The sequence below is a fragment of the Saccopteryx bilineata genome, chromosome 6 (assembly GCF_036850765.1).
Source record: "Saccopteryx bilineata isolate mSacBil1 chromosome 6, mSacBil1_pri_phased_curated, whole genome shotgun sequence".
Classification (NCBI taxonomy): Eukaryota; Metazoa; Chordata; class Mammalia; order Chiroptera; family Emballonuridae; genus Saccopteryx; species Saccopteryx bilineata.
The window spans coordinates 163,071,900-163,098,747 of record NC_089495.1 but is presented as its reverse complement, the minus strand read 5'-3'; the positions used below and the strand labels follow the sequence as shown (position 1 = coordinate 163,098,747).

At 47.1% G+C, this 26,848-nt stretch overlaps 1 protein-coding gene across 10 annotated transcripts in view; it reads left to right on the top strand.

Moving 5' to 3' along the window:
• ENTPD6 (ectonucleoside triphosphate diphosphohydrolase 6) overlaps nucleotides 1-13,231 on the top strand; it is a 31,536-nt gene extending 18,305 nt beyond the window's left edge. For 7 of the 10 annotated variants that reach the window (XM_066235895.1, XM_066235889.1, XM_066235891.1 and 4 more), the window contains 7 exons: nucleotides 149-228; nucleotides 810-874; nucleotides 3,740-3,841; nucleotides 5,908-6,048; nucleotides 8,802-8,858; nucleotides 10,686-10,798; nucleotides 12,265-13,231. In XM_066235895.1, the coding sequence (XP_066091992.1) occupies nucleotides 149-228; nucleotides 810-874; nucleotides 3,740-3,841; nucleotides 5,908-6,048; nucleotides 8,802-8,858; nucleotides 10,686-10,798; nucleotides 12,265-12,363 (657 nt within the window). In that variant the 3' untranslated portion in view covers nucleotides 12,364-13,231. The remainder of the gene's footprint in view (nucleotides 1-148; nucleotides 229-809; nucleotides 875-3,739; nucleotides 3,842-5,907; nucleotides 6,049-8,801; nucleotides 8,859-10,685; nucleotides 10,799-12,264) is intronic. The other 3 variants (XM_066235897.1, XM_066235902.1, XM_066235901.1) reach the window with 3 other exon arrangements.
• Nucleotides 13,232-26,848: the final 13,617 nt, after the last annotated feature.

The window sequence follows — 26,848 nt, the reverse complement described above, 5'->3', positions numbered from 1 at the left end:
TCCAATAAAAATCTTACTTTGCCTTGAAAAGTATTTTCATTGAATACATCTGTGAATATCTCTGTTCTTTCAAGTGAATTGAGGGAGTGGGGGACAGTTCTCTAGAAAGGCCAGCAGGAGAGTTAGTAACCCTCCTGTTCTTCCCCAGGACACCCTTCAGACCTCCCCACCAGGCTACCTGACGTCACTGCAGATTTTTAATAGGACCTACAAGCTCTATTCCTACAGGTTTGTCTGCGGGAGTGAGGGTGGAGAGGTTGACCATCCAGGCATATAGCTCAGCCAGTGTGCCCGGTCCCAGATACCCCGGCTGTGGATGCACCTGGAGCCACTTCCTCCTCCTCCCTCTCCCTCCATTTTTCATTTTTTTACAGTAAAATTACATGTCTTCTTTTGTTCTCATTCTGTTCTGTTTTGGAGGATGTCTTTGAAGTAGACAAGAGCCCAAGGACTGCAGGAATTTTATGGGCCATCTGTTGCCACATGGCCCCTTCAAACAGGAGGCTCCTTCTGTAGAGCACAGACGCACCACAAAGACCAGGGTTGTGTCTGTGTGGTCACCAGGGGCCACAGCTCCGAGACAGGCTCCTGTCAAGTGACGGGCCTTCATTGTTGAACTAAGTAGCTAAATGCCCTCCACTCCACAAGGGAGGCTTCTAGAAGAAGCAGGAAAGTCTGCTGCCTTGAGACAAGTTCTCCCTTCCTGGCTCGTTTTGGACCCAGGCCTGGTGAATGTGTTGGAATCAGCGAGGCTGGCAGCCAGCACGTCCAGTGGCAGACCAGCTCTCACCCAGCATTTTCTTTCACAGCTACCTGGGGCTCGGATTGATGTCGGCACGGCTGGCAATCCTGGGAGGTGCCGAGGGGAAACCTGGTGAGTAGAGTGCAGTGTTGAGAGCCCTCCTTGCTTGGTAGGCATGAGAGGGAGGGCTCCTTCAGGAGAGGTGCCCCTTCCCCACCCCGCCCCTCCACTGTCACAGCGACTCGCTGACCCCGGGTTTGCTGTCCTTACCAGCAGGACTCGGGGAGCCCAGGAGGCACATGTGGAAGGATCTTGTCAGTGACACCCACGGGCACACAGGCTAATGCGCTTTACCTGCATACATTCCAGGTTATTTTTTAAAAGAAAGAAGTGCTGGCAAAGTCATTTCTGAAATCCTGAGCTGGGGGATTTTCGGATCCCAAGAAACTGTCATCACCTATATTTGGAGCCTGCTTGTTTTTAAGGATTTGAAGAGAGAACTTTATTCAGAACAGTACAGGAGGGGCCACATGGAGGTGTGATTTGAGCTGTTGTCATGGGTCTAGGGGACTTGTTCCATTCACAGTGATTCTAGCCTTGTGAGAACATCCCTCTCTCTTCTCTTGCCTTATCATAAAACACGGGCTTGGCCCTTCCTGCAGACCTGGTATTGGACTGGAGACGAAGCCTGTGTTTGGTCGGGTTATTAAAGCCACGTTTACTTCTAGCTCGTCTGCTCCTGCCTGATGGCTCTGGCTGAAAAGGCTGGCACTGGCTGGCAGAGCACTTAAATTCTTTTTTTTTTTTCCAAGTGAGAGAGAGAGAGAGACAGATACGGACAGACAGGCAGAAAGGGTGAAAGTTGAGAAGCATCAATTCTTCATTGTAGCACCTTAGTTGTTCTTTGATTGCTTTCTCATATGTGCCTTGAGCTGGGGGGCCCCAGCTGAGTCAGTGACTTCTTGCTTAAGCCAGCGACCTTGGGCTCAAGCCAGCAACCATGGGCTTCAAGCCAGCAACCTCTGGGCTCACTCAAGCAAGCGATCATGGGGTTATGTCTATGATCCCATGCTCAAGGTGGTGACCCGTGCTCAAGCTGGTGAGCCTACGCTCAAGCTGGTGATCTCGCAGTTTTATTTTTTTTACAAAGACAGAGAGTGAGTCAGAGAGAGGCATAGACGGAGACAGACAGGAACGGAGAGAGATGAGAAGCATCAATCATTAGTTTTTCATTGCGCGTTGCAACACCTTAGTTGTTCATTGATTGCTTTCTCATATGTGCCTTGTCCGCGGGCCTTCAGCAGACTGAGTAACCCCTTGCTGGAGCCAGCGACCTTGGGTTCAAGCTGGTGGGCTTTTCCTCAAACCAGATGAGCCCGCACTCAAGCTGGCGACCTCGGGGTCTTGAACCCGGGTCTTCTGCATCCCAGTCCAATGCTCTATCCACTGCGCCACCGCCTGGTCAGGCAATCTCGCAGTTTTGAACCTGGGTCCTCTGCATCCCAGGCCAACACTATCCACTGTACCACCACTTGGTCAGGCAGTGCATTGAAATTCTTAAGAGATCTTAGGGGTCACTGTGTCCCAATTCAGGAATGGGGGGACATGGCTCTGAGACTGGCATCTCCCTGTCTATCCTGATGACATTGGCCAGAACCCCAAAGGCCTTGCCCCATGCCTCTGCCCCAGAAATGTGCGTGTGAGCCGACCTGTGTTCTCCAGCCACACCCCCTTTCCTCAGCCCGGCCTCTTGGTGGTCCTCTCTCCCACCTTCCGCCCCCCCAGCATGTCTCTCACCTCTTCCCAGGGCCTGGCTGTTCTGATACAGTGGGAATGTTCAACTGAAAATTTTATTTTTCTGTGTATATCCTATTTCCATTCATTTCTTTCAAATTCTGGTGTTTAACCTCATAATGATAGCCGCTTTGTTGCAAACCAAAAATATGTCTACATCTCAGAAACACTTTGACATTCACACAGGGGCCAGAAAACACCTATTTATCCAGCGAGAAGAAGGCAAGCACCAGTTTGCCTGTCCATGACTGGCATCGCAGTCCCATCAGCTCCTGCATCCTCCCCTCTTGGCATAGCAGCTGGGAAGCTGCTGGTTTTCTTGACAGGCCGCACAAGTGCCCACCTAGGATATGGGGGTCGTGACACTGACCAAGAGGGGAGTATCGCAGAAGACAAGTCTCCTCTTGTGTTACCTGTTGTTGCAAAACAGATCACTCACCAAACTGAATGGTTGTAAGCGGCAGTCATTTTATTATTGTATCTCATGGTTCCATAGGCTTCAGCTGGGTGACACCTCTACTGGAATCCCTGGGGTCCCATGTGGCGGCATTTAAGGTGGCTGGGCTACACGTCTGCACCCTGTGCTCCTCCACGTGGCCTCTCCTCCAGCCAGGAGTGCCCTGCCTGAGTCACAGGGCATCGTGTCCTGCACCTTCCATTGCTAGAAGCAGGCCAGGGGCAGGAACAGGGGCCCACTTCTAGGTTGGAAACCAGCACACATGTCTCCAGGGGATGGTATTGTGGGACCAGCCTTGAAGAATAACCACCACATTTCCTTTGCTAATTATGGGGCCTCAGCTTTGTGGAGCAGCACAGATGTGTTGCATGGTAGCACTTGGTGTCATCATCCTGGCCCTGCCTCAGTCCTCTATATTATTGGGCAATGATGGCTCCCTTCTAGTAGGATCCTTGTGACAATTCACTGAACAGCACTAGACCTGTTGCCTGAAACCCCAAAGCCCCTCAGTGAGTGAGAGCTAGGCGTGTCCATGCTTCCAGGACAGATGAGAGTCTGTGGCAGCCTTGGTGATAAAGGTGACCTGGAACACTTCAATGAGCTGGGGCTCACTTTTAACCCTCCGGCCTTTAGCACTAGCCTGGAGCACTCTGTCCTATAGGCTCCCTCAGAGCAGTCGTGTCTCAGCTTCATGCAGTGTCCCGATGATCCAGTGACAATGTGCTTTTCTTATGTTTTTATTTCAGTGGAGGATGGAAAAGAGTTGATCAGCCCTTGTTTGTCTTCCAGTTTCAAAGGAGAGTGGGAGCATGCTGAAGTAACATACCGACTCTCAGGGCAGAAGGCAGGTACTGTGGATATATCCTTCATCAGTGGTTTATAGGGTTAACAATGGCAGCCAACCCCTTCCAAGGACCTTTGAGAAGCAGGAAACTGTCACCAAACCTCCTTGTACTTGTCCATGAAATGGGATCCTCTGATCCTCACCAGGATCCTGGGAGGCCCTTGCCAGCCACTGGAGTCCTCCAGCTCCTGTGAGGTCTCTACATAAGGCTTCCTTGTTGTTGCCAAATACTTTCTTCCAAAGGGCTGATTCCCCAACAAGCCCGCAGTAAGGACGGCCTAAACGTCGCAAGGCTGTGAGTCAGCAAGCCCATTCTACACAGAGAGAGAGATGGCTTTTCTTTCTCCTTTCCTCCAGGACGGGAGAGGCTGCTTCAGGCTTCAGAGCCCTGTAAGCCCTGTGACGGGTTTCTCCAGCCTGGCGCCTCTCACCCCATGTGGTCTTTGTTGCTCTGTGCACTGTACAGGGGTCGTCCAACTTTTTATAAAAACCGCCCACTTTTGCAGTGCTGGTCAACCTGGTCCCTACCGTGCAACCAAACAGTGCCGCGATTGGCCCATCATGAAAGCTGGCGCCCACTAGTGGGCGGTAGGGACCAGGGCTACCAGCACTGCAAAAGTGGGCGGTTTTTATAAAAAGTTTGACGACCCCTGGTTGAAATAGTACCTGGACTGGACATGTGGTTTGTCTTCTGTTATTCTGACACCAAATGTGTGGGTTTTCTATGCCAACCAGTTCTCCGAGCAGTTGATTATATCATTGGCCATTAGTGATTAAATCAATCCCTAGTCCCTCACCGCTCCCCAGATGTTGGGTGGGGCTGGGAAGTTCCAACCCTCATATCATGTAGTTGGGTTCCTCTGACAACCATCCCTCACCCTGTAAGCCATCTAGGGAGCCATAAAGAGTCGCTTCATCAGCATAAACTCAGGTGTGCTTTATAGGGGTTTATCATGTCATGAATAGCAGAAGATGCCCCTCTCACTCCTATCACTCAGGATCTTTCAAGGGATTTAGGAGTTCTGTATCAGAAACCAGGTACAAAGACCAAATGTGTTTCTCATTATCCAGTGACCATGCAGGTCACTCTAACTCAGCCACTGGTGCACATGCTATTTGTCAGGCCCTGCTGCAGCCACTGGGCACACAGCAGCAGGGCACTGTGCAGGCAAGATCTCTGCCTAGGTGGAGTGGGAGGAGTCAGACAGTAAAACACAAGAGAAATTTTATTTTGAATAAAAATAAAATCGGAAAGGTGGTGCCAAGGAAAAGATTGTAGTTTTAGATAAGATAACCAGGGAGTATTTAAGATCAGATATGAAGAGATTCAGAATGAGCCACACAGATCTAAAGCTGAGGGAGCAGCATGTGCAAAGGTCCTGAGGCAGCTGCTATGTTTAAGGAATGAGGAGGTAGTGTGACTGGTCAGACAAAGGAGAGTGGATGGAAATGAGGTCTGATGGGCAAGGAGTGGCTCTGTGGGCCTTGGAGAGAACTGGATGGAGCTTCCCTTAGATGGTGGAACAGGTTTGGGGGAAAGAAGATGGAATACTGTAGGACATCTAATCCCTTAACTCTGGGACCTGTGTTCTCCTTCCAAACAAGGAGTTCATGGCCAGCCCTGTGAGCTTGGCAAGATGCCTACTAGTCCTGAGTTTCCTCATCTGTGACATAAGGAGAGTGCATGCCTTACCTCCTGGGTGGCTGATAAGGATGGAGTAAGATGCTGCATGTTCAGAGCTCAGCACTGAGCTAGCAGAGGGCCACTGTAGGGTAAACAGTGCACACCTGAGCCTTGGGGCTGTGTGAGGATGGCTGCATGGGCCTCAGCCAGAGGCAGTTGTCCCTCAGAGTCGGGGCCATGTTCAGCCACCTGTGTTCTTAGGGATTCTTTCCCTTGACCAGTGCTCCTGAGAGGTGCTGTTGACATGTATGATGCTAGTGAGCTCTGACTTGGGGAGGGGTCTGTGTAGGCTTCTGGTCCCACCTCACCCTCCAGGTCAGGGTCTCAAGTCACCAGGAACATGCTTGGAGCCCACTGCCTGCTGGCCCTGCTTTTGCTTTGCCCAGCAGTGAACCTGTACCAGCTGTGTGCCAGCAGAGTGTCGGAAGTCCTCCAAAGGAAGGTGCACAGAACGCAAGAAGTGAAGGATGTGGATTTTTATGCTTTTTCCTACTATTACGACCTTGCAGCAAATGTTGGCCTCATAGGTAAGAGTGGGCTGGGTCAGGGACTCAGGTGTGGACCCGTGGGCAGAGAGCCTGTGTCAAGGAGCAGCTGTGCTATCCGTCACCTCAGGGCAGGAGAAGTGGACTGACTCAGGAGGATAGGTGTCTTGTCATCAAATAGGAGCTCATAAGCTGCCTACTTTTTTTTTTTTTTTGTCCATTGATTTGAGGGGGAAGGAAGAGAGAAAGAGAGAGAGAAGCATCAACTTGCTATTCCACTTTGTTGTTCCATTTAGTTGTGCACTCATTGATTGCTTTTCATACATGCCCTGATCAGGGTTCAAACCCATGACCTCAGTGCACCAGGACATTTTATCCACTGATCCGGCCAGTAAGCCTTCTTTTTAATAAATATCAGTTCCTTAAGCCACTTAGTAAAGTTATGTTGTCGTTGCAGGAGCAGTCAGTTACTGTTCATTTAGTCTCCTGCCCTGAGACAGGACTAAACTCACCTGTGTAACTCAGACCCTCCCCCTCCTGTTCTGGTCCTTGAGTCCCTGGCTGATGGAGCCATTTGTGATGTAGCCAAGCAGCCACCTGTCCCCAGCTGGCAGCCAGGCTGGGGTGAGGAGGAGTCAGCCGACTCCTCTGGTCACTTAGGTGCTTTTAGGGCCTCACTGACTCCTGCACATCTCAGAGTGAAGTCTGGGCAGGAGGTGACATTTGGAGTTTGCCAAGGCTGCTGGTGTTTAGAATGAGGGTGGAAACTCTTGAAGGTTTGAAGTCAGTGCACTGGGTTAAAAGTTCATTCACTTTTGTTAATGAAATAATTGAGAAATTCAGATTGCATTGCCCGTGTAAAGATAAGAGCATGAGTGTAAATAAAAAGCTGCCTAGAATAAACTGATGATGTCAGGTTCTGGCTCCCGGGGACCTGAGGCCTCCAGGCAAGTCTCCACTCTCACTAAGCCACCCACGGTCAGGACCCAGTGTGGAAGGCAGCCAGCAGCTGGGTGGGGGCTGGGGGAGGTGCCATCCTCTCTCTCACCACTGTCTTTGACCCAGGTTCCTCTCTGGCATAAAGCAAGGTCCCCGGCTATCCCCTGCAGCCAACCGTATGGCTGCTGAGCTTTAGGGGACCCTGCAGGCTCCATGTAAACTGCAGCAAGGGCACACTAACACGCACTTCCTAACTGTGCTGCAGCTGTGGGCATTGCAGTGCCTAGGGAGGGGCCCACCCAGCATCTCCCTACAGCCTGGGACCCCTCACTCTGACTGCAGGCTGTCCTTACCCTAGGGTTCCCACATCTTCCCAGGTGACCTCAGGAGATGCTGGGTATTCAGAAAAGCTCTGCTAACTCCTCTTGTGGTCTCACGTGGCTCTGAAAGAACCCCCTGGGTCGGCATTCAGAAATGGTGTCTACCCTTGATAATGGCATTTGCTGACTTTAGCAAAAGCCTAAGTCAAGAAGTCAGATTTCTTTCACCACGTTGGCTAGCTGCCTCCTAACAGACATAAGTGTGTGTGACTCCTAGAGGCCTTCTATTGAACATGGGAGGTTTCAGAGGGCATTGAAGAAACCAGTTGCTGTCCTCCTGGAGAACCCCATAAAGACTCTGCCCATTTGTTCTAAGACCTAACCAACCACTCCTCACCCTCCCTCTTTTTTTTCTAAATTGTATTTTCACACTCAGGAAACTGATACCAGAATACCATTGCTAAGCTCAGGGCCATAACTATGGAAAACATTTCCAGTTTACTTTTTTTTTCTTTTTTTGTGTGTGTTTTTCTGAAGTTGGAAATGGGGAGGCAGTCAGACAGACTCCCGCATGCGCCCGACCGGGAGCCACCCGGCATACCCACCAGGGGGCGATGCTCTGCCCATCTTGGGGCTTCGCTCTACCGCAATCAGAGCCATTCTAGCACCTGAGGCAGAGGCCACAGTGCCATCCTCAGCGTCCTGGCAAACTTTGCTCTAATGGAGCCTTGGCTGTGGGAGGGGAAGAGAGAGACAGAGAGGAAGGAGAGAGGGAGGGGTGGAGAAGCAGATGGGCGCTTCTCCTGTGTGCCCTGGCCGGGAATCGAACCTGGGACTCCTGCACACCAGGCCGATGCTCTACCACTGAGCCAACTGGCCAGGGCTCAGTTTACTTTTCATAAAGTTAAAAATTGGGGCCTGACCAGGCAGTGGCGCAGTGGATAGAGCGTCGGACTGGGATGCTGAGGACCCAGGTTCGAGACCCCAAGGTCACCAGTTTGAGCGCGGGCTCATCTGGTTTGAGCAAAGCTCACCAGCTTGGACCCAAGGTTGCTGGCTTGAGCAAGGGGTTACTCGGTCTGCTGTAGCCCCCCAGTCAAGGCACATATGAGAAAGCAATCAATGAACAACTAAGGTGCCGCAACAAAAAACTGATGATTGATGCTTCTCATCTCTCTCCGTTCCTGTCTGTCCCTATTTATCCCTCTCTCTGACTCTTTGTCTCTGTAAAAAAAAATAAAAATAAAAAAATTGGGGTCCAGAGATCTTGGTGAACTTCCTCTGGCAGCCCCTGTAAGATTCCTGATATGCAGTGTGGTCCTGGCGGAACACCTGCCCTCCCCAAGCCACGTCAGACACCTCAGAACCATGGTCAGTGTGCGTAGGGCCTCCGCCCTGCTCACAGCCAGGCTTGCAGCCAGCCTTAATCACAGCCCTGCACCTGCCTCTTCAGGCTCCCAGGTGCCAGCCTCGGGGCCTCAGTGGCTTTGCTCCTGGGCTGCCGGTACAGACTGGACATCTGGTCTTGTCCCACAGATGCAGAGAAGGGGGGCAGCCTAGCTGTGGAGGACTTTGAGATGGCAGCCAAGTACGGTGAGTGGTTACAGCACTTCCAGGGTGGACGGGGCCAGAGCTCAGGCAGGGACACTCCCCCAGCTAGGATTTATGTGCTGCAGTGCTTGTGACGTGGGCAGTGGCCCCCGAGTCCTGGATTTGGTACTTGATTCTGTCAACCAGACGAGCATTCTGAGGTGTGAGAGTATGGAGTTGAGAGTATACCGTACTTGGGGTCACCATCCTGGACCCAGGCCAGAATTTCACCACATCATATGTGGCCACAGGTGTTGGGAAAGGGGGCCATCTATGTCCCTACCAGTGGTCGGCAAACTCATTAGTCAGCAGAGCCAAATATCAACAGTACAACGATCGAAATTTCTTTTGAGAGCCAAATTTTTTAAACTTAAACTATATAGGTAGGTACATTCCTTATCGGGGTAGCGCCCGCACGTGGTACTTTGTGGAAGAGCCACACTCAAGGGGCCAAGGGGCCGCATGTGGCTCACGAGCCGCTGTTTGCCGACCACTGCTAGCCGCAGAAAGCCTTTGCATTATGAGAAATGGACTCCCTTGATTTCAGTTTTCCTTATGCCTTTTCACTGTGACTCAGTTTGACCCTAAGAGTGATTTCCTCTGAAAGTGTTCTGGTAAATTCAGTACTGTCATGAGAACCTGGAGAAGCCAGGGACCCCGCACAGCAGATCCTGGCATATGAAGGATCAAGAGCCTTCCCCTGGGGTGTCACAGGTGGTGGCCCTTCAGCCCTGAGCTGTCCCTCTTTCCTCATCATCTCACACTTACCCCAGCTGAACTAGGTGTGAAGTGAAGGCTTGTAGTAAATTTTCTGTTCTTTGCTTACCATTCCCAATTGCAGGTCGAAAGAGTTAACCTTTGTATGTTTCTCCATAGTCAGTCCTCCTCCCTCACTCCCAAAACTGGCTCCTAAGCTTTCTTGTCACTTCTGGGTTTGTCTCGGGTATACTGGTGTCCATGACTCGTCAATAGGAAAAGGACCAAGCAGAATTCTGGGAAGACTGTTAGTGGGTTTATCCATCCCCCTTGAGACTAAGTAGATTGTTCTGAGTGAGCTTTCATGTGTTTTTTTCTTTTCCTCTTTTAAGATTTTATTGATTTTAGAGAGGAGAGGAAGGGAGGAGGAATGAGAAGTATACCTCATAGTTGCCTCACTTTAGTTGTTTGACAAGGCAAGCCCAGGGTTTCAAAATGGCGACCTCAGTGTTCCAAGTCGATGCTTTATCCACTGCGCCACCACAGGCCAGGCTCAGTTGTGTGTCTGTGTTTTCTTTTTATTTTAAGGATTTTTTTTAAACATTTTTCCTTTTAAGATTTTATTTATCGATTTTAGAGAGAGGATAGAGAGAAAAAGGGTGGGGAGAGGAGCAGGAAGCATCAACTTGTAGTAGTTGCTTCACATATGTGCCTTGACCAAGCAAGCCCAGGGTTTCAAACCAATGACCTCAGTGTTCTAGGCTGATCCTTTATCAACTGCGCCACCACAAGCCAGCCTCAGTGGTGGTTTCATTCCTCAGAAAGCCCAGGTTGGCACCTGGGAGAGGTATCCAGGGTCACGGTGCAGAGATGTGGCCTACCACCCATGACACACTGATGGACGGTTCAGCACCAAAGAGACTGGGCTGACGAAGCCCTGTCTCTTGTGCTCTTGGCGGGTCACTGTCCTTCTCTCAGCTGCAGTCTTATTTAAATCAGCAATGAGGGCTTGGGGCCAGCACAGAGCCTGCTTGAAGTGAGTGCAGTTGGGTCTGCCTGCACCCCACCCTCCACCCCCCTTCCCAGGGAGTGAACCTCTGGGAACCTGACCGGGAAGTGGCTTCTCATCCCTAGTGTGCCGGATAGCGGAGACCAAACCACCGAGCAATCCTTTCATGTGCATGGATCTCACCTACATCAGCTTGCTGCTCCAAGAGTTTGGTTTCCCAGGAAACAAAGTGCTAAAGGTAAGGACTCCTCTCTTGGGTGCTCCTGTGTCCTGTATGGCATAGGGAGCCAGAATGCCGCCTCCTGCCTCCCAACCTGGCCATACTTTCCCTCTGTGCATAGACCCTCTGCCCGTCCCAACCAGCCCGTCCTTTCCCTCTGTGCATGGACCCTCTGCCCGTCCCAACCAGCCTGTCCTTTCCCTCTGGGCATGGACCCTCTGCCCCTCCCAACCAGCCCGTCCTTTCCCTCTGGGTATGGACCCTCTGCCCCTCCCAACCAGCCCGTCCTTTCCCTCTGTGCATGGACCCTCTGCCCCTCCCAACCAGCCCGTCCTTTCCCTCTGGGCATGGACCCTCTGCCCCTCCCAACCAGCCTGTCCTTTCCCTCTGTGCATGGACCCTCTGCCCCTCCCAACCAGCCTGTCCTTTCCCTCTGTGCATGGACCCTCTGCCCCTCCCAACCAGCCCGTCCTTTCCCTCTGGGCATGGACCCTCTGCCCCTCCCAACCAGCCTGTCCTTTCCCTCTGTGCATGGACCCTCTGCCCCTCCCAACCAGCCTGTCCTTTCCCTCTGTGCATGGACCCTCTGCCCCTCCCAACCAGCCCGTCCTTTCCCTCTGGGCATGGACCCTCTGCCCCTCCCAACCAGCCTGTCCTTTCCCTCTGTGCATGGACCCTCTGCCCCTCCCAACCAGGTTGTCCTTTCCCTCTGTGCATGGACCCTCTGCCCCTCCCAACCAGGCTGTCCTTTTCCTCTGGGCATGGACCCTCTGCCCCTCCCAACCAGGCTGTCCTTTCCCTCTGTGCATGGATTCTCTGCCCGTCCCAACCAGGTTGTCCTTTCCCTCTGTGCATGGACCCTCTGCCCCTCCCAACCAGCCCGTCCTTTCCCTCTGGGCATGGACCCTCTGCCCCTCCCAACCAGCCGTCCTTTCCCTCTGTGCATGGATTCTCTGCCCCTCCCAACCAGGTTGTCCTTTCCCTCTGTGCATGGACCCTCTGCCCCTCCCAACCAGCCCGTCCTTTCCCTCTGTGCATGGACCCTCTGCCCCTCCCAACCAGCCCGTTCTTTCCCTCTGTGCATGGACCCTCTGCCCCTCCCAACCAGCCCGTCCTTTCCCTCTGTGCATGGACCCTCTGCCCCTCCCAACCAGGCTGTCCTTTTCCTCTGGGCATGGACCCTCTGCCCCTCCCAACCAGGCTGTCCTTTCCCTCTGTGCATGGACCCTCTGCCCCTCCCAACCAGCCCGTCCTTTCCCTCTGTGCATGGACCCTCTGCCCCTCCCAACCAGGCTGTCCTTTCCCTCTGGGCATGGACCCTCTGCCCCTCCCAACCAGCCTGTCCTTTCCCTCTGGGCATGGACCCTCTGCCCCTCCCAACCAGCCCGTCCTTTCCCTCTGTGCATGGACCCTCTGCCCCTCCCAACCAGCCCGTCCTTTCCCTCTGGGCATGGACCCTCTGCCCCTCCCTTTGTCTTTTCTAGCTAACTAGGAAAATCAACAGTGTGGAAACCAGCTGGGCTCTGGGGGCCATTTTTCATTACATCGATTCCCTGAATGGACAGAAGAGCAGGGCTTCATAGTGGCCAGGCTGCCTGCTGTCTTCACAGCAGTGGCTCCATCTCTGCAAGAACATTTGGAATCTATTACATGTTGGCAGATGGCCATAGCTTGGGCCAAGACTCCTTCTCCCTGCAGCCTTGCAGACCTGCCCCTGAACAGGCAGAGGACAGGAACTCAGCCCAGCCCAGCATCTCCTTCAGTCTGCCTCTGCTCCGTGTGTCACAGCTGTGACACTCATCCCTGTGACTGGTTTTGTTTTGTGTCCTCACCCCTGACTCTCCTCGGAGTCCGTGGGAAGGGTGTGCAGGCTGTCCTGGCTGCTCTCAGCGAGCTGGGTGGGAACCGTTGTGCCCTCTGGAAAGTGAGTCGGGACTTGCACTTGTTTGTTCCTCCTTGAGTATGGACACGAGATGTCATACAGAGGCTGTTTCCAGTTCTCGGATGGCTCAGGGTTAACTGATGGAGTTGACACTAGGAATAGGAATCATGTGCCATGGCCCCTCAAGAAAGACTAAGTGAGCAAGAACTGCTGTAAAATGTTCATGGCTGTGCTACGAGTGACATCTCCATCGTGCAGTGCTGAGTGGTTGTGTGGCCACTGCATTCTGAGCCCCAGTGAATGTATTGTCGCTGTGTGTGCAGTTCAGCAGTGTCAGGAGACACAGCCCCGTGGCTCAGCTGGCGCTACAGTCGCCAGAGCTGTCCTCGAATTCTCCCTCTTGAGTCCCTTCCTCCTTGAGCTCCGGGGTCTGCGTTGCAAGGTCCATCGAGGTGCTGTGCACCAGTGTGGTCCCAGGCTCACAGTTGTTCTCTGGTGAATGTACACTACACAGGATAAGCTGAACCTTGTGTGTTCTACTCAAAATAAAGGTTTACCTGTTACCAAGGGTACTGCTCCTCTGATTCCTCTCATTGAGTGCCAGCGACAGCCATCCACCCAACACTGGCAGGAAGGACCTGAACGAAGTCCCTGGTAACTAAAGTTGACACAAAAACTGCCCAATGGGGTAAGAGGTGGTGGCACAACTAAGTGCTGTCAGTATATCTAGTGAGAAGGCCAGGGCAGAAGGACACACGGAGGCCCCACTGGGCCCTCTAGCCTCCTGTTTGTGAGAGCCCTCTCTTCTCAGGGTCTATCAGAGCGGAGCTCGCCCTCCTCCCTAGGACTGTCACCCACAGCACATGCCAGGGAGGGTGTCACACTCATCACCTCCAGCAGCATGGTAGTCCTGGTTCAGTGAGGACCTGGCTTTAACGTGGGTCACTCAGGAAGGGGTCAAATGTCAGACAAAGACAGGGCAAGCTCACTGGGTGCCCTGATCACTAGGTGCTCATGGCCCCCACTCCTCTTGGGAGCTCACAGAAGGAGCCTCTGGACTTCCCAAGGCCGCAGCAGACGGAAGCAGGCACAGCTGAGTACTCGCCCATGGGCGAGGCCTGTGGGGAGCAAAGGCCTCTGCAGGAAAAGGGTAAGGACGTTTTGCTCCTTACCTGCCAGAGCCCTAACTTCCCAGCGGGCAGGGACGGGCAAGGGATCCAGACAGAAGTCGTGGCCATTTGAGAAGCACTGTGCCTGCAGGGCACTCACATAGGAAGCCTTTCACACTCTTCCCCGCGTCCTCATCTGGCCTGAGTGGGGTGGTCATTACAACCTTGACTCCAGAAGCCTGGAGGGAGACCACCAGGACACAAACCACTGACAGTGAGCCTGCTCTCCTCTGCCCAGTGGTTCCCCCAGAATGGAACCTCTATGGCAAAGGTTTGTAGTTTATGCCTGACGCAGCAAGTAAAGACAAGGCAGAAGAGATGCTTCCACCAAGTGAAAAGCCGCACGGGGACTACAGCCTGGAGGCCTCTGCTTGACAAGAACACTGGAATGACTTCTCCCTAGCACCTCGCCACCCCTACCTTGGTAGAGTCTCCCAGCCCCTTCCTTCCACAACTTCTAACAATTTAAATGAAAGAGCTCTGGGGCTAGGAACTAAAGATGTATTAAGGTAAAGTGAAAATTGATTTGGTCCATTTATTTGATATTTTTATTTATTCATTTTAGAGAGGAGAAAGAGAAGGGGGGAGGAGCAGGAAGCATCAACTCCCTTATGTGCCTTGACCAGGCAAGCCCAGGGTTTCAAACTGGCAACCTCAGTGTTTCCAGGTCAACACTTTATCCACTGCGCCACCACAGGTCAGGCAATTTGGTCCATTTATAGGTTAATCTCACATCTGAAAAAGTATAAACAACTGGAACTTTCCCAAATAAAGCATGGAGTATTTTGCCCAGCAAAATATACAGGTAAAGTCACTTTGAGTGCCTTTTGTGTTTATAAGTACTTTTTAAAAAAAAGAATAACTGCCTATGTGCCTGTCTTAACACATTGTAAAGAATACAGATTGTGGGTACAGTAAGAATTTTGGTGCCCCCATGTCCCACCTTGCAGAGGACATGTGTTCTGTGTGCTCTAATCTTCACTGCACACCCCACACACTGCCTTCTGTCCACGTGCCTCAAACCTTTCTATTCCTACTTAGAGCAGCCACCCCTGTTGGTGCACAGTGAACTGCCTCTGTCCTGCAGTGGCTGGTGGCATCCCCACATCTGGATGACGGGACCTTATAGTATCATGTTTCCAGTACTACATTCTGTGCATGAGTCATCCTGACAATGTCGGGTCAAAGGGTGGCACATATTTTGTGTGTTTCATTTTAGGTGCTTCTTAGAAGCATGTTTTTTAAGTGAGAGGAGGGGAGATGGTGAGGCAGACTCTTGCTTGCACCCTGACTTGGACCCAGCAACCCCGTCTTGGGCCAATACTCGAATCAGCCGAGCTATCCCCAGTGCCTGGGGCTGATGCTCAAACCACTGGCTGTGAAAGAAGAGAGAGAGAAAGAAGAGGGAGAGGAAGAGAAGCAGATGGTCACTTCTCTTGTGTGCCCTGACTTGGGATTAAAGAGAACAATATTTTAATAAGGAATTTAAAATCTATGTTAAACTGCTGATTAAATTGAACTGTGATAGAGAGGAATGGATTGATATAAATTAGAAAATAATGTAATTAAAATGACTCTTACTCCTTAACATGAAATGTACCCCCTGATATTCAGAATAGTTCAGCTTGCTTCCTCTGTATCTTCATAGGGTTGTATTATTAAGTGTCTTCAGAAAGTAGAAAAGTGCCATCGAACTCTTAGTCTTCAGCGGAGTCACTGAGGCACCCTACTGGGAGACCTGTCTTGATTCCTGCAGTCAGATTCTGAGGAGCTGTGTGGAGTTGAGGGGTTATATTTTTTCTGCCCTAATGAAGAGCAGGATGGGAGTCTTAAGAATGAAATTAAGTCAAAATGGCAGTGTTGCCTATCCAAAGACCCACTGCTGTTCTAGCAGGTGGAGGTAATGAAAAACCTGTGAAGATAGAGGCTCTTTGGGGAGTAGAGTCCTTTAAAGGCTATACTTTTTTCAGGAAACAAAGTTGTGAGACTGCTAGACGGATTAAGGAAAGGACTTGCTTGAAACAGTCCCAAGTTTAACCTGCAGTTCTTACCCTGATCACAAAGGACAGAAATGACTTTACCTAGCCAAAATATACTGCTCACAAAAAATAGGGGATATTTCAAAATTAATATGGAGTATAAAATATTCCCTAATTTTTGTGAGCAGTATATAATCACATCAAGTCTCAATGACTTTTTTGAGGTATAACTGACATATTAATTTCAGATGTACAACATAATGATTTGCTATGTGTATATATTGCAAAACTATCACAAGATCTCAGCAATTTTCAAATATGCAGTACAATAGTAACTACAGTAGTCATGCTGTCTGTATGTCACATTCCCATGACTTAAATTATTTTATAACTGCGAGTTTATACTTTTTGACCACTTTTACCTATTTCACACCTTGCCCACCCCCAGTTCTTGCAACCAGCAGTCTATTCTCTGTATCTCTTGATCTTCATTTTGTTTGGTTTTTGTTTTTTCTAGATTCCACATGTAAGTAAGATCATACAGTATTTGTCCTTCTCTGTCTGACTTAGCATAATGCCCTTAAGGTCCACCTATGGTATCACAAATGGCAAATTTTCATTCTTTTTTATGGTTGAATAGTATTCTATTGTGTTTATATACCACATTTTTAAAAAATATTTTTTATTCATTTTTAGAAAGAGAGAGGAACGGGTGTGTAGAGAGAAGCAGGAAGTATCAACTCATAGTAGTTGCTTCTCCTATGTGCCTTGTCTGGGCAAGCCCAGGGTTTTGAACCAGTGACCTCAGCACTCCAGGTCGATGCTTTATCTACTGTGCCAGCACAGGTCAGGCATACCACATTTTCTTTATCCAGTCATCCATCAGAGGACACTTAGGTTGTTTCCATATCTTGGCTATTACAAAAAGCGCTGCAGTGAACATAGGGTGCAATATCTTTTTGAGTTAGTCTTTTCATTTCTTTGGATACATACTGAGAAATGGAATAGCTGCGTCACGTAGCAGTTCTATATTTAACTTTTTGAGGAAACTCCATACTGTTTTCTATAGTGGCTGCACCATTTGCGTTCTCACCAGCAGTGTATGAGTGTTCCCTTCAGCAGTGTATGAGTGTTCCCTAATATCCTTGTCAGCACTTACTTCTTTTTAAATTTTTATTTATTTATTTTTTGAATGTTTTTGATTTAAGAGATAGGAAAGGAAAGAGCGCGAGGGACAGGAACATCCATTTATTCTGTGTGTGTCCTAAATGGGGATCAAAGTCTCAACCTTTTGCTTCAGGACGATGCTACCGCGCTATCCAGCCAGGGCTATTTCTTGTCTTTGATAATAGTCATTCTAACCGGTGTGAAGTGATATCTCGGCCATTTTTAAGTCTTCTGTGAAAAAATGTCTGTTCAGATCCTCTGCACATTTTTTAATTGGGTTGGGTTTGTTTTCTTTTTTGGTTTGGTTTGGTTGATTGGGTTTTGTTTGTTTGCTATTGAGTTCTATGAGCTCTTTATATATTTATTAAATGATGGTTTGCAAATATTGTCTTCCATTTGGCATGTTGCCTTTTCACTTTTTTTTTAATTTCCTCTGTTATGCATGGCAGGAATATTTCAAATTGTGACCATATGGCCAGATTTCTCTACAAGTCCACTGGCAGCTTCAGTGCCTGCTTCCCCGAACCCTCACCAACACATCAGTCTCCCAGTTAGCTCGCCATCCTGCAGGGAACGGTCATAACTGGCAGTTTCACTCTCTGTGTACTTCTCTAATGCACCTTGTATGTATGTCTGACAGTATTTTCTTGTGAAACTTCTGTTTGTGTCCCTTGCCAGTTTTTCTGTGATTGTGTCATTTGATTTCAGAATATTTGTATATATTAAGGGAATGAGAGGATGTATTTCCAGTATGTCCCCCACCTTATTATTATGTTTGACTTTATGATGTTTTTCTCAATGTGTAATGTTACTATATCTATGTATTTAAATTTAATTTATGACACTCTTATACAGTTATCTTATTTGATGACTTCCAGTTTTGTGTCATAATTTGAAAGGCTTCTCTATTGAGACAGTTTTAAAACCTAACAAATGGTTTTGTTAAAGATAGTTTTTTTAGTTTTTATTTTATGTACTCACAGCATATGCTTTAAAATGCTCTTAAGCACAACAAATTATTGTTTCAGGATGGATTTGATTTTTAGAACCATTTCAGAATCATGAGAAGGCAAATGTGATATTCAGACTGAGATAATACCATTTTTGGATAAAATCAAGGAGGGCCATGAAGTACTGAGACAATTCCAAAGATACTTCCTGCAGTGTGCACAATTACAGCAGTGTCAATAATTTAATTTTAGAGTCTCCCAAGGTAAAAACTTTGGGGAAAACACTCTTGGGCAATTTGTGCTAACCTTCTTTTAAAATGACTTTTTGGAGACCATGAGGAATCTTTGAAGCAACTCGGTCTGTGTAGGGTTGACATGCTAGACATGGCCACACACACACACACACACACACACCCAGTCCCTAGTACCATAGTCGTGGATCCTGACCGTGGCCTAGGAGATAGAGGCTAGTAAAACTGTAAATAAATTTTTACTAAGAACAATGGAACTGAGGCACCTGATGTTATCAAGGAGAAACAGCACAGAATGGCGTAAGCTTGCCTCTACCTCTTGCTGCCCTGTTCACCTGCTTGCTTGCCCATAGACAAAGAGTTTTGCTTGAGCAATTGGACAGGGCTTACCTATAAAAACTGTGGCTGTGCCTCAACAGGGTACGAAGCCTTCACTGGTCTAGCTCGGTGCTGCCCTGTGTGTAAGAACTAAAGGCCATGTTTGCTCCATTTGGTCCTCCTGTGCTTTCTTCAGGATCCCACAACACCAGACCGATTTTTTGGGTCTGGACCTCTTGCATTAGAGGCTGTTCATCCTTGGAGGAAAAACTGTTTTGAGACCAGAAACCATGTCAGAGTTTGTGCTGCCTGTCACCAATTCAGAGACAGACATTAAATCTTTTTTTTAAATTAACTTTACTTTGTTATGTTAACATGGATTCAAGTGTCTCACTCAATATAACACCCTCACCCAGCCATGTGCCCCCCATTACACACTCTTTGCCCCCCTCCCATTAGCTCACTCCCCCCTTCCTTCTGTCCTGTTTTCTGTATCTGTTATGTATATATAATTTCACAAATCCCTTCACCTTCTCTGATTCCATCCCCTCATCCCCCTTCCCTCAGACAGCTGTCCTGCTCCCTGTGACCCCACCTCTGCCTCTATTCTGTTCCTCAGTTCACTTTGTTCATTAGATTCCACATATAAGTGAGATCATATGATATTTGTCTTTCTCTGCCTGGCTTATTTCACTTAGCATAATGATCTCCAGGTTTATCCATGCCATCACAAAAAGTAAGATTTCCTTTTTCCCAGCCGTGTAGTATCCCATTGTGTGTGTGTACCATGCTTTTTTTTTTTTGTATTTTTCTGAAGCTAGAAACAGGGAGAGACAGTCAGATAGACTCCCGCATGCGCCCGACTGGGATTCACCCGGCACGCCCACCAGGGGCAACGCTCTGCCCATCAGGGGGTATGCTCTGCCCCTCTGGGGCGTCGCTCTGTTGTGACCAGAGCCACTCTAGCGCCCGGGGCAGAGGCCAAGGAGCCATCCCCAGCACCCGGGCCATCTTTGCTCCAATGGAGCCTTGGCTGCGGGAGGGGAAGAGAGAGACAGAGAGGAAGGGGGGGTGGAGAAGCAAATGGGTGCTTCTCCTATGTGCCCCAGCCGGGAATCGAACCCGGGTCCCCCGCACGCCAGGCCGATGCTCTACCGCTGAGCCAACTGGCCAGGGCCTACCATGGCTTTTTAATCCACTCGTCCACTGACAGACACTTGGGCTGTTTCCAGATCTTGGCTACTGTAAACAACACTGCCATAAACATGGGGGTGCATATCTTCTTTTTAATCAATGTTTTAATCAGTATTTTTAGGATATACTAAAAGTGGGATAGCTGGGTCAAAAGGCAGTTCCATTTTTTATTTTATTTTATTTTATTTTTTTGTATTTTTCTGAAGCGGAAATGGGGAGGCAGTCAGACAGACTCCCACATGCACCCTACCGGGATCCACCCGACATGCCCACCAGGGGGCGATGCTCTGCCCATCTGGGACGTTGCTCTGCCATAATCAGAGCCGTTCTAGCGCCTGAGGCAGGGGCCATAGAGCCATCCCCAGCGCCCAGGCCATCTTTGCTCCAGTTGAGCCTTGGCTGCGGGCGGGGAAGAGAGAGGCAGAGAGGAAGGAGAGAGGGAAGGGTGGAGAAGCAGATGGCGCTTCTCCTGTGTGCCCTGGCCGGGAATCGTACCCAGGACTTCCGCACACCAGGCTGACGCTCTACTACTGAGCCAACTGGCCAGGGCCCATTTTTAATTTTTTGAGGAAACACCATAGTGGCTGCACAAGTCTGCATTTCTACCAGCAGTGCAGGAAGGTTCCCTTTTCTCCACACACTGACCAGCACTTGTGTGTTGATTTGTTAATGAGCGCCTGATAGGTGTAAGGTGGTATCTCATTGTGGTTTTAATTTGCATTTCTCTGATGAATAGTGACATTAAACATTTTTTTATATGCCTATTGGCCATCTGCATGTCCTCTTTAGAGAAGTGTCTATTCAGTTCCTTTGCCCATATTAATTGGGTTATTTCCCTTCCTGGTGTTGAGTTTTACAAGTTCTTTATAAATTTTGGTTATTAACCCCTTATCAGATGTGTTGGTGAGTATGTTCTCCCCATTGTGTGAGTTGTCTTTTTATTTTGTTCATGGTGTCTTTTTTTTGTGCAAAAGTTTTCTAGTTTGATATAGTCCCATTTGGTTATTTTATCTTTTATTTCACTTACCCATGGAAACATATCGGCAAAAATGTTGCTAAAAGAGATCAGAGAGTTTACTGCCTATGTTTTCTTCCAAGATGTTTATGGTTTTGTGACTTACATATAAGTCTTTTATCCATTTTGAGTTTTATTTTTGTGAATGATGTAAGTTGGTGGTCTAGTTTCATTTTTTGTGTGTGTACCTGTCCAATTTTTCAAACACCATTTATTAAAGAGACTGTCTTTACTCCATTGTATGCTCTTACCTCCTTTGTCAAATATCAATTGACCATAAAAGTGTGGGTTTATTTCTGGGTTCTCTGTTCTGTTTCATTGATCTGTATGCCTGTTCTTATGCCAGTACCAAGCTGTTTTGATTACAATGGCCTTGCAGTATAGCTTGATATCAGAAAGTGTGATACCTCCCACTTTATTCTTCATTTTCAAGATTGCTGAGGCCATACAGGTTCTTTTTTGGTTCTATATAAATTTTTGAAATATTTGTTCTATATCTTTGAAGTATGACATTAATATTTTAATAGGAATTGCACTGAATTTATAGATTGCTTTGGGTAATATAGACATTTTAATGTTTATTCTTCCTATCCATAGACAGACATGCTATATGCTTCCAATTGTTTGTATCATCCTTGATTTCTTTTTTAAATGTGTTAAAATTTTCTGAGTACAAGTCTTTTAGCTCCTTTTTAAATTATTTTTAGGTACCTGATTTTTTTTGTTGCAGTAGTAAAGGGAATTGTTTCCTTAATTTCTCTTTCTGACAGTTTATTGTTGGTATATAAAAACATCACCGATTTCTGAATATTAACTTTATATCCTGCTATATTGCCAAATTCATTTATCAGGTCTAGTAGTTTTTTCACTGAGACTTTAGGGCAGTAGTTCTCAACCTTTTTAATGCCGTGACCCTGCAATACAGTTCCTCATGTTGCAGTGACCCCAAACCAAAAAATAATTTTTGGTGGCTACTTCATAACTGTAATTTTGCTACAGTTATGATTCAGAATGTAAATACCTGATATGCATTATGTATTTTCCGATGGCTTTAGGCGACCCCGCTGGGGTCGCGACCCACAGTTTGAGAACCACTACTTTAGGGTTTTCTTGGTACACTATCATGTCATCAAGCAAATAATGATAGTTTTACTTCTTCTATTCTAACTTGGGTGCCTTTTATTTCTTCTTCTTGTCTGATTGCTGTGGCTAGGACTGCCCGAACTATGTTGAGTAAGAGTGGTAAAAAGGGGCATCCCTGCCTTGTTCCTGATCTTAAGAGAATTGCTTTTAATTATTGCCCATTGAGTATGATGTTGGCTGTGGGTTTGTCATAGATGGCCTTTATTATGTAGAGATATGTTTCCTGTATTCCCACTTTGCTGAGAGTTCTGATTATAAGTGGGTGCTGGATTTTATCAAATGCTTTTTCTGCATCTATTTATATAATCATGTGGTTTTTGTCCTTCCTTTCGTTTATGTGATGAATCACATTTATTAATATGCAAATATTGTACCAGCCTTGCCTCCTCAAAATAAATCCCACTTGATCATGATGTATGATCTTTATGATGTATTGCTGGATCTGGTTTGCTAACATTTTGTTGAGAATTTTAGCATCTATGTTCATCAGGGATATTGGCCTATAGTTTTCTTTCTTTGTAGTGTCTTTACCTGGTTTTGGAATGAGACAATGCTTACCTCATAAAAGGAGCTTGCTGGATCTGGTTTGCTAACATTTTGTTGAGAATTTTAGCATCTATGTTCATCAGGGATATTGGCCTATAGTTTTCTTTCTTTGTAGTGTCTTTACCTGGTTTTGGAATGAGACAATGCTTACCTCATAAAAGGAGCTTCAAAGTCTTCCCTCCTCTTGAATTTTTTTAAATAGTTTGAGAAGGATAGGTGTTAGTTCTTCTTTGAATGTTTGGTAAAATTCACCTGTGAAGCCATCCAGTCCAGGACTTTGGTTTCCTGGGAGGTTTTTGATAACTGCTTCAATTTCATTTGTTGTAATCAGTCTGTTTAGGTTTTCTAATTCTTCCTGATTCAGTTTTGGAAGATTGTATGTTTCTAGGAATTTATTCATTTTGCCTAGGTTGTTCAATTTTTGGCATATAGATCTTCATAGTATTTCCTTATAATCTTTTGTATTTCTGTGGTGTCAGTTGTTAGTTCTCCACTTTCATTTCTAATTTTATTAATTTGGGTCCTCTCTCTTTTTTTCTTGATTAATCTGGTTGAAGGTTCATCGATCTTCTTTACCTTTTCAAAGAACCAGCTCTTGGTTTCATTGATCTTTTGTATTGTGTTTTAGTCTCTATGTCATTTATTTCCGCTCTGATTTTAATTATTTCCTCCCTCCTACTTCCTCTGGGCTTTATTTGTTGTTCTTTTCCTAGTTTTTTTAGGTGTAGGGTTAAGTTTTTTTATTTGAGCTTTTTCTTCTTAAGGTATGCCTGTAGTGCTATGAACTTCCCACTCTGGACTGCTTTTGCTGTCTCCCATAGCTTTAGAGTTGGTGTATGTTCATTTTCATTTGTTTCAAGGAAATTTTTTATTTCTTCCTTGGTCTCATTGTTAACCCATTTATTATTTAATAACATGCTATTTAGCCTCCAAGTGTTTGAATGTTTTTCCATTTTTCTATTGTAGTTAATGTCTAGTTTCATGCCATTGTGATCAGAGAAGATACTTGATATGATTTCAGTCTTCTTAAAGTTATTGAGACTTGTTTTATGCCCTAACATGTGGTCTATCCTAGAGAATGTACCATGAGCACTTGAAAAGAATGTCTCTTCTGCTACTTTGGGGTGAAAGGTTCAGAAGATGTCTGTTAAATTCATTTGATCTAGTGTGTCTTTTAAGGCTGCTGTTTCTTTGTTAATTTTCTGTTTGGAAGATCTATCCATTGATATTAGTAGGGTATTAAAATCCCCTACTATTATAGTATTGCTATTGATCTCTTCCATTATGTCCATCAAAATCTGCTTTATATATTTAGGTGCTCCTATATTAGGAGCATAAATATTTACAGTGGTTATATTCTGTTGGATTGCTTCCTTTATTATTATGTAATGACCTTCTTTATCCCTTACTATAACCTTTGTTTTAAAGGCTATTTTGTCAGATATAAGTATTGCTACCCCAGCTTCCTTTTATTTCCAATTGCATGAAATACTATTTTTTCATTCACTTTCAGTCTATGTGTGTGTTTTTTTCTGAGGTGGGTCTTTGTAGACAGCATATGTATGGGCCATGATTTCTTATCCATGCAGCTACCCTATGTCTTGTTGTAATGAATTCCTTGAGTCTTTTTTTGTGTGGGAAGCCTTTTATTTCTACTTCAGTTTTAAATGATAGCTTTGCTGGATAAAGTTGTCTTGGTTGTAGGTTCTTCTTTTGCATCACTTTGAATATTTCTTGCCAATTCCTACTGGCCTCAACTGTTCCTGTTGAGAAGTCAGATGTCATCCATAATGGGACTTCTCTGTATGTAATTAACTGCTTTCTCTTGCATCTTTCAGTATTCTTTCTTTGTCTCTTAACTTTGGCATTTTAATTATGATGTGTTTTGGTGTAGGCTTCCTTGGGTTTCTCTTTGACAGGACTCTCTGTGCTTCTTGAACTTGTGTGACCTTTTCCTTCATCAGTTTAGGGAAATTTTCTGCTATGATTTCTTCAAACAGGTTCTCTAACCCTTGTTTGTTCTCTTATCCTTCAGGAAACCCTATGATGCAGATGATATTTCTTTTCATGTTATCACAGAGGTCTCTTAGAGTTTCCTCAGTCTTTTTGAGCCTCTTTTTATTTTGCTGCTCTTCTGTCCTTTTGTTTATCTTGTTCCCTAAATTGCTGATTCGGTCCTCTGCTTCATCCAGCCTGCTGTTGTTTTCTTCCAGTGCAGTCTTTATGTCTGATATTATATTTGTCATTTCTGACTGGTTCTATTTTATGATTTCATTGTTTTTTTTCATGCTTGCTATGTATTTTGGTACTCATTATGACCATATATTGTTGCTCTAAGATCCTTGAACATCCTAAAAATCATTATTTTAAAATCTCCAGCTGATAGTTTAGTACTTCCATTTTAATTAGTTTTTTTCTTTTTGTGTGTGTGACAGAGAGAGAGGGGGGGACAGACAGAAAGGGAGAGAGATGAGAATCATCAATTCTTTGGTGCAGCATCTTAGTTGTTCATTGACTGCTTTCTTACATGTGGCTTGATCCAGAGGCTATAGTAGAGCGAATGACCCCTTACCCAAGTCAGTGACCTTACGCTTCAAGCCAGTGATCTTTGGTGTCAAGCCAATGACCATGGGGTCATATTTATGTTCTCATGCTCAATCCAGTGACCCCTCATTCAAGCTGGTGAGCCTGCACTGAAGCCGGCAACCTTGGTGTTTTGAACCTGGGTCCTCTGCATCCTAGGTCAATGCTCCATCTACTGCACCACCACCTGGTCAGGCTCATCTAGTTCTTTTTCTGGGGATTTTTCTTGTTGATTCATTTGGGTCATATTTCTTTGCCCATTTTGTCTGTGTATTAGGTAGTGCTGTCTGACTTTGAAATTTGTTATGGTGTCTTTATGAGGAACATGGGCTTGGTAGTACTGATTTCCAGGCCACCTGGGGTTTTTTGCTCTAGGAATGCTCCTTGAGGGTAGTATTTTCTCTCCTGTTATATGTGAGTATTGAATGCAGTTGGTCCTTTTTTGGGTGCGGTGGTCCCTTCAGGCTGGCTGGCTTTAAGGGTCAACCTTAATCATGTGTATTAGACACTATGCATTGTCTGTCCTGTTGTGCATATTTAGTCTCCACAGTGTCTGGTGCCTGCTGGACTCCTCCTTTGTGCATGCTGCTTGTGAAGTTAGCTGAGTCTAGAGTTGGTACTGTCTGCCACCCACTGCTGGTTGTGTTGTTTCTAGGTCTTCTTGTTTTGGCATCAGCCTTCTTTGTAACCTGCTATGGGCTCTCTGTCTGCAGCTACTGCTCTGTTTGCTGTTTGGTTCTGTGTTTCCTGTGCCTGGGTAATGTGAGAGGGGCCAACTTTTGTATAAGGATCAGCTTCCTCCTGCGTAGAGATGACAGCAGCCCAGTAAAAGCCCCAAGCTTCGTAAGATTTGCCTCCACTTTTCAGCTGCTCCACCTCCCCTGCAGCTGCCTGGTCTTCCCACAGAGCCTTCTGTAGAAAGATTATATATGTGTGGGCTCAGACTGGCCTCACCCCACCAACCCCTCTATAGGTAGCAAGCTTGGTGGATTAAGGCAGCTGAGGTTGGGAATACAACATTAGTGGGGTCCCCTTCTTCAGGGGTCTCTTCATCAAGGGCTTATTATGGGGAAAGTGGCCCCTACTCCAGAGCTTAATCCCTCTGCCACTGCTGGATACTCAAGTTTTATTTCTCCCAGCAAGGTGAGCAGCAGGTTCAGATCAAGTGGTGATGACAGTCCCCTCTGCAGAAGTTCTTACAGTTGGTAATACCCTGGTGTCAAAGGAAGACAGAGTCTTCTCCCGAGGCTTACTGTACCCCACCCAGAAAGTGGCTAAGCTCCTCGACCTGACCCAACAATAAGGTTGCAGTGACCCACACTCTAAATGTCCATGTTCCAAGACTCTCTCCTTTCCCCCTGTGGAATCTATCCCAACAGGTCAGGATATTCAGCTCCCTGGCCGGCTGGCTGTGAAGTTTCACCTTGTTCAATGCATATAAGCTGCTGTGCTGGTGCTGATCACAGAAAATGGAATTCGCCTCAGCTGGGCCAGGTGTGAGGAACCCTTCCTTAGGATACCCCACTACCAAGGGTTCTTAGGTCTTGAACTGATACTCTCCACAGCTGGCCATTGGTTGTGCTAGCCCTGGTAGGAACCCAGTGCAAACCATTGGGAGACACTGCCCATGACTGGCCCTTGGCAACTTCTTGGAGCTACAAGCAATCCAGAGTTTGTGGCTGCCTCTGCTGGGCCCAAGTGCACATGGAAATACCAAGCTCCACACCTAGGCTGGCTTTTACCCACCATGGACCTGGGGGAAGATCTGCTTAAAAGGCCAAGGTTCCCTGAGTCTTGCCTCCTACTGCCTCTGTCTGCTGGCTGCTTGTTGGGCTCTGCCACTGAATAAAACCTATGGAAGAGTCTAGAAC